The sequence below is a fragment of the Sinocyclocheilus rhinocerous genome, unplaced genomic scaffold, assembly GCF_001515625.1.
Source record: "Sinocyclocheilus rhinocerous isolate Xijiao unplaced genomic scaffold, SAMN03320098_v1.1 scaffold666, whole genome shotgun sequence".
In the NCBI taxonomy this organism is placed as follows: domain Eukaryota; kingdom Metazoa; phylum Chordata; class Actinopteri; order Cypriniformes; family Cyprinidae; genus Sinocyclocheilus; species Sinocyclocheilus rhinocerous.
The window spans coordinates 82291-88928 of NW_015661984.1; the positions used below are offsets into that span (position 1 = coordinate 82291).

The following is a 6638-nucleotide window of genomic DNA, read 5'->3' on the forward strand; positions in this document are numbered from 1 at the left end:
AAATATATATATATATATATATATATAAGAATATATAAGAAAGAAGTATCTTATGCTCACCAAGGCTTATTTAATTGAAAATACTGTGCAGTTTAATATTTTTGTGGAAACTGATCATTTTTATCAGGATTATTTGATGAATAAAAGATTGAAAAAACAACATTTATTTGAAACAGATAATTTTTTTCTAATAAAGCAAGTCTTGTCAGTTTTGATCAGTTTAATGCGTCCTTGCTAAATCAAAGTATTTATTTCTTTATAAAAAAATACTGGCTCAAAATTTTTTTAATATATCAACGAATTTCCATTTGTATGTCAGATACAAATCTTTTAAAATAATAGCAATTAGCAAATCAACAGACTCTGACTTAAAAACTCTCAAAGAGCAAAATTTTGCATATGTAATATTTAAATTTATCTAGTCCATGAAGAAAAACATATTTACATATTCATTAGAACGTTTCATTAATTTGCCTTGACTTTTGTATTTACTTCCATAACATTTCCAGGCCTGGAAAAACATCTTAAATGTTTACTTTTGAAAATTGCCAGATATTTTCAGGTATTTCTATGACTGAGGAACTCTTTTAAATTTGTACTACATGGCTAAACACAATATAACAACTATCAACATACACCGCTACACTAAAAATCTGACTTTTGTGCTAAACAAAGCTGCTGTTTACTACCTGTGTGGTGGCTAGTGAGCACAGAGTCAGTTCAAGCTTGCAGAGCAATGCTTTCCATGTGGCTCCAAGTAAATGGCGTACATGTAGGGGTTTATTTGCAGGAGATAAAGGCATTAAGAAATGATTTTACAGGAACTCAGTGAGATGAAGAACTTGTGTCACTATCTATAACAGAACTAGTGTGGCTCTCTGACCTGTACTCGCAAGGAGATTCTTCACACATGGCGTGAGCTTCGGGATCAGCGGGAGTTTCCTCCTTTTCCTTCACTGCAAAGAAAAAAATGCAAAGATGTTATTTATCATAAAATATCATTATACTATTCTGGGAGATTTGACTGCAGTGAAATTACAACATTCAAGGAGAGTGCATTGTGTATCATTTTCTCAGTTGCTTTTGAAATTTCTTGCCTTGATATCATTTAAAAAATGACATTGTTATTCATAAGAGATAATATGTTATCCACTTGTTTTGCAATTGCTGAGCAAACATTCAATACATCATATTCTCCAAATTTGGGAGAATATTTTCTATTTTGCTTTGTGGAAGCACATCAAGGACACTGACTGCCTTTTAGATAAACTACTGTGTGCTAGTAAGACATGGTCTTACTGGAGAAAACTTGAATTATTTTCAGCTTGGTAAGTTATAAATAACCTATATGTAAACAGCCACAGTGATGTAAGAACAAAGTGTTTAAAATGGTCTAATAATGCCTTAAGATTTATTCCATAAGCTCCATAAGGCTTCTTATGCATTTTAATGCATGCAAGTGTCTGTTGCAATAATCCAGTCAGGACATAATTTGTTCTTGAATCCATTAAAAGCATTTCATATTGGTTAACTTAAATATACATGTGAAGAGCAAAGGGAGACCAGTAGGAGCAGGTGAGGACAGACCAATAAAGCTCACTGATCTCAGGTTATCCGTCTGACACTGCTAGTAATAAGTCTATGGGTTAGTGCGACAGAGCCACACAACACAAAGCTAACAAAAGCACCAAGCTAAGGTGTAAATGCTTTGACTGCAGAGAACTGTGAGCTTGGACAGAGGTCTGTGTGACCTCTGAAGCTGTTTGTGTCTTACCTGCGTACTTGCCGCCTTTGTTCTTGAGCACAAAACAGCCGATGAGGACAAGCAGAGTTAGTAATGCCACCGCACACATCATCACTACAAACCACTCCTGGGATGCCATGAGTTGTTTACTAGGCACTGCAAGGACAAGAGAGAGTTTGTTTTTGGAAAAATTTGATTCATGTTGTCAACTTGAAAATATGGGAAAATAACAGTCTTTTTGGGTTAGAAGAACACATTTCAAATGGCGTTTTTAAATATGGTTCCTGTGCCAAATTCTGATCTGGTTTGTCAAATGAGAACAATTAGAACACAAAGAGTATTTAAATGGATCATAAACATTTTAATTACTTGAAGTGTACTCCTTATAGCAAAAATAGTTAACTTCTGCACATTTGATGAATTGAACACATTTGCCACCAGTTCTCTGGCATAAATGGCTCTTCTGAGGCTGTGGGTTTGCTGACAAATTTAAATGATCAGGAACCCAGTTGCAAATAAATTTCAGTCACTTGTCCGTCGGAAGCATATGCAGAGCTGTAGGTGCTACATCTAGCAGTCATACATAATTCAGTGGCATTTTCATTAGTTCTTCTGGTGTTTATGAATAACATTATCTACCCTACTTCCTCTGTATTACCTCGCACTGAATAGATGGGCCAAGTTTTTGTCAAATATAGAGTAGGCATTGTTGCCGTGTAGATGTTGGCCGTTATGTCCAAAGGTCTGTCTGTCTGTTTGATATCAGAAAGTTGCAGGTAACAAGCTGTTCCCTTTCAGTCGGTCACTCTCGACATAACGTCGGTGACCGACGAATTGGGATCTCACCAGAGAGGCCAATCCACTTTGAGTGTAACTAAATGAGCCAATAGACATTGGCATGCGGAATTCGCATCTGGCTGCCACACCCCGCAGCGCGGGTATAAGAAGCAGCAGGTGCACCGCATTTATTCATCTTTTCACTTCGGAGCCGAGCGGTGGTGAATCACTACTGCTCTTCTCTTCGAGTGATTGCAGAAAGCGAGTGCAGGCGTTACAGCAGACAGCAGCAGTGGTCACAGTCTCATGGGAATCATCCTGCGTGCAGACAGCCACACCAGGAGTGTGTGGTGGCCAGCTCCCCTGCGTGTTTCAGCACTAAAAGAGCAATCCCTAAAAGAGCAACACGGGTGATCGCGTCTTTTTAAAGATGTCTCATCACCCGTGTGCTTCTGGATGTGGTCGTTACCTGGCACCTTAGGACGGTCACGATCGCTGCCTCACGTGTCTGGGCATTAAGCACGCTGGGGAAGCGTTCGTGGATGGTACCTGTTCTCTGTGTGGGGACATCTCGGAGTTGCATAAAAGACTCCGCTACGTCAAACGTGGCGGAGTCCCTCTGCCTCTGACATGATCCAGCGTTCGTTCGGGGCGTAGCTGCTTTGGATGGTGCCAGAGGTGATTTGAGGATCACGGTGAGGGCTTCTCCTGAAGAAGTTCCTCACCCCTCAAGCGCTCCGCAGCCGGTGGAGCTTCCGGAGGTGCGCGCTGGGCCCTCTGCTGGACAGAGTGTACCGCCCGTATCTTTCGGTGCTTTGGGGAGAGTGGCGTTGCCCGAGTCAGACTCAGAGATGACGGCTATGGTTTCCCGGGCCGCCGAGAATGTTGGGCTCGTGTGGAATCCTCCACCGCGTTCCGGTCCTTCGAGGCTGGATGAGTGGTTCGTCGGTGGGGGGCGTGCTGGGTCTCAGCACCCCCCTCCGGCGCCACTCGGATGAGTGGTTCGTCGGTGGGGGTCGTGCTGGTTCTCAGCACCCCCCTCCGGTGCCATTCTTCCCGGAAGTGCATGAGGAGCTCACAAGATCCTGGAAGGCACCTTTTTCTGCCAGAAACAAATCGTGCAGCTCCTCCTCCCTCACCACCCTTGATGGTGGGGCCGCTTTGGGGTACACGGGCATTCCCTCGGTGGAGCGGTCTGTGGCCATGCAACTGTGTCCCAAGGCCACTACCACTCTGCGGGGTGACCCGTGTCTCCCCTCGCGGGCCTGTAAGTATTCGTCAAGTCTAACTGGCAGTGCTTACAGAGCTTGTGGGGAGGCGTTATTGCAGGTTCATCAGTCCAAAGCCCTGAGGGACCTGCACGAGGGTGGTCGTGACCTAACGGTTCTACTTGAACTGCGTACTGCGACAGACATCGCGCTCCGAGTGACGAAGGTAACCGCACAGTCTCTGGGTCGTGCGATGTCCACCTTGGTGGTCCAGGAGCGCCATCTCTGGCTGTGTCTGGCCGATATGAAGGAGCATGATAAGGTGCAATTCCTGAATGCTCCCGTATCACAGACCGGCCTTTTCGGCGACGTGGTCGAGAGCTTTTCCCAGCAGTTCTCAGCGGCGCAGAAGCAGACTGAGGCGATCAAGCACATCATGCGCCTGAGGAAACCTGCTGTTTCCACTCCAGCCGCAGCCCCTAAGCCTGCTCGTCGCCGAGGGCACCCCCCTGAGTCCGCCCCCGCTCCCATGCAGTAGCAGCAGCCTTCCACCAGGCAGTATCGTGAAGCCGGCCATAGGCAGGACACCCAGCCCATCCAGGCCACTGCCAAACCTGGCGGCAAGCGCAAGTGCAAGAGGCCCTGAGACGGACGACCCAGAGATGGAGGGGACTGCTCATCAGGAGATGGTGACCGCACCACTCCCTTCCCCGGAGGACGGCCGGGTGGAGAATATTTTGTTTCATTTTGTTTGTGTTCCACCGCTGGTCCAGCAGCCAGCGGTACACAAAACTTCAGGAAAAGAGACGTTTCCTCAGTCTCTGGGTCCCAAGAGGAGGAGAGTGGTGGACTGTGCATCACAGGATCACTTCCCTCCTCCTCTTTCGCCAGCGGGCAGCAGTGGGTTGCCCAAGAGCACCCTTCCTGCCCATTCGTGGAACCAGGTAAGGGTTGTAGCACTTAAGTCCCCGCTTCATGTCGTCACGCGCCGGGCTGTCGTCACACGCTGCACGAGGAGGAATCAGGAGAAGACCGCTTCATATGTGTCCTCTGCCGTCACAGGCGTGGCCGTCACAGGCTGGGTCCATGTGTTCCACCGCGCTGCCCCACCACGGGTACATCGGTGGCTCCGTTGGTTCCACTGGCACGGTCTCTCTGAGCCTGGTTAGCACTCCCCAGTCCGTCTCGGTGGCTCCTGCGGACGGGGTTTTACAGCCCTTACTTCATTGTACCAAGAAGAGTGGTGGGTTACGACCAATCTTGGACCTGCAAATTTTGAATCGCGCACTTCACAAGCTGCCGTTCAAAATGTTGATGCAGAAATGCATTTCCGAGTGCATCCGTCCCAAGACTGGTTTGCAGCGATCGACCTGAGGAACGTGTACTTTCATGTCTCGATCCTCCCGTGACACAGGCCATTCCTGCGTTTCACCTTCGAGGGTCGGGCATATCAGTACAAGGTATTGCCCTTCGGGCTGTCCCTGTCGCCCCTGCGCAAATATGCGCTTCCCCCAGTGAGCCTACTCGCACAGACACTGTGCAAGATCAGGGAGGACGAGGAGCAGGTCTTGTTAGTGACTCCATATTGGCCAAACAGGACCTGGTTCCCAGAACACATGCTCCTCGGGACAGACCCCCCCCCCGGCCGGTTCCTCTGAGGAAGGATCTGCTTTCTCAGAGATAGGGCACCCTCTGGCACCCACGTCCGGATCTGTGGAAACTCCATGTGTGGTCCCTGGACGGAACGTGGAGGTTCTAGGTAACCTACCCCAGGAGGTAGCACTCACTATCGCTTCAGCATGAGGACCGTCCACGAGACGTGTTTGTTGAATGGTGTTCCTCTAACCGAGAGAACCCCTGGAAATGTTTGATCAGAGCCGTGCTTTCCTTCTTACAGCAAGGGTTGGAGCATAGGCTGTCCCCCTCCATCCTTAAGGTTCACATTGCTGCTATCTCCACACACCACGACCCCATAGAGGGGAGGTCAGTTGGGAAGCACGACTTGGTCATCAGGTTCCTTAGGGGGGCCAGAAGGTTAAAGGCCCCTAGGCCCTCCTCCTTACCCTCTTGGGATTTAGCATTGGTGCTAAGAGCACAACAAACTGCTCCCTTCGAGCCTTTGGAGTCAGTTGAGTTGAAGTTTCTCTCCATGAAAACCCTACTCTTGACTGCATTGGCCTCGATCAAGAGGGTGGCGGAACTGCAGGCATTTTCGGTCGAAGAATCGTGCCTTGAGTTTGGGCCGGCTGACTCCAGTGCAACACTGAGACCCCGGCCCGGCTACTTGCCCAAGGTTCCTACCACTCCCTTCAGGGACCAGGTGTTGAACCTGCAAGCGCTGCCCCTGGAGGAGGCAGACCCAGCCCTATCTTTGCTAAGTCCTGTACGCGCACTGCGACAGTACGTGTATAGAACTCAGAGCTTTAGGACCTCAGAGCAGCTCTTTGTCTGTTACGGAGGCTACACTCTGCTGGCTCTAGATGATGCAGCCTGAACCATCTCAGAGACTTCCATGTGCAATAAGACTCTTTTGGGTTACTCCACATGAGTAAAATGTCACTCAACCCCCTCTGGGAGGAGGTGACTCCGCAACGTGCCTCTTCCAAGTAGGAACGGCAAACTTTCCCAGTGTTATCCAAGTCCTAATGTTTGGGTTGCTCGAGGAACAGCAGTAGTCAACCTTCTCTGTGTAGAGCCCGGTCCTATCGTCTGCCTTATAGGAAGGTTCGGGAGGCCTACACAGGCCACTGGAGGGGGCAGCACCTGTGGCTCGTTGGTAGGGATTCCCAATTCGTCGGTCACCGACGTGACGTCGACAGTGACCGACTGAAAGGGAACGTTTCAGTTACATGTGCAACCCTCGTTCCCTGAGGGAGGGAATGGAGACATCATGTCCCATCGCCACAGTC

At 48.6% G+C, this 6638-nt stretch overlaps 1 protein-coding gene across 1 annotated transcript in view; it reads right to left on the minus strand.

Annotated features, from left to right (window-relative positions):
* Positions 1 to 6638, minus strand: part of LOC107726989 (neural cell adhesion molecule L1-like protein) — a 62296-nt gene that overhangs the window by 8450 nt on the left and 47208 nt on the right. Inside the window, exons 24-25 of the mRNA XM_016536729.1 lie at positions 1775 to 1900; positions 884 to 956 (exon numbers count right to left, since the gene is read on the minus strand). Coding sequence (XP_016392215.1) covers positions 884 to 956; positions 1775 to 1900 — 199 coding nt within the window. The remainder of the gene's footprint in view (positions 1 to 883; positions 957 to 1774; positions 1901 to 6638) is intronic.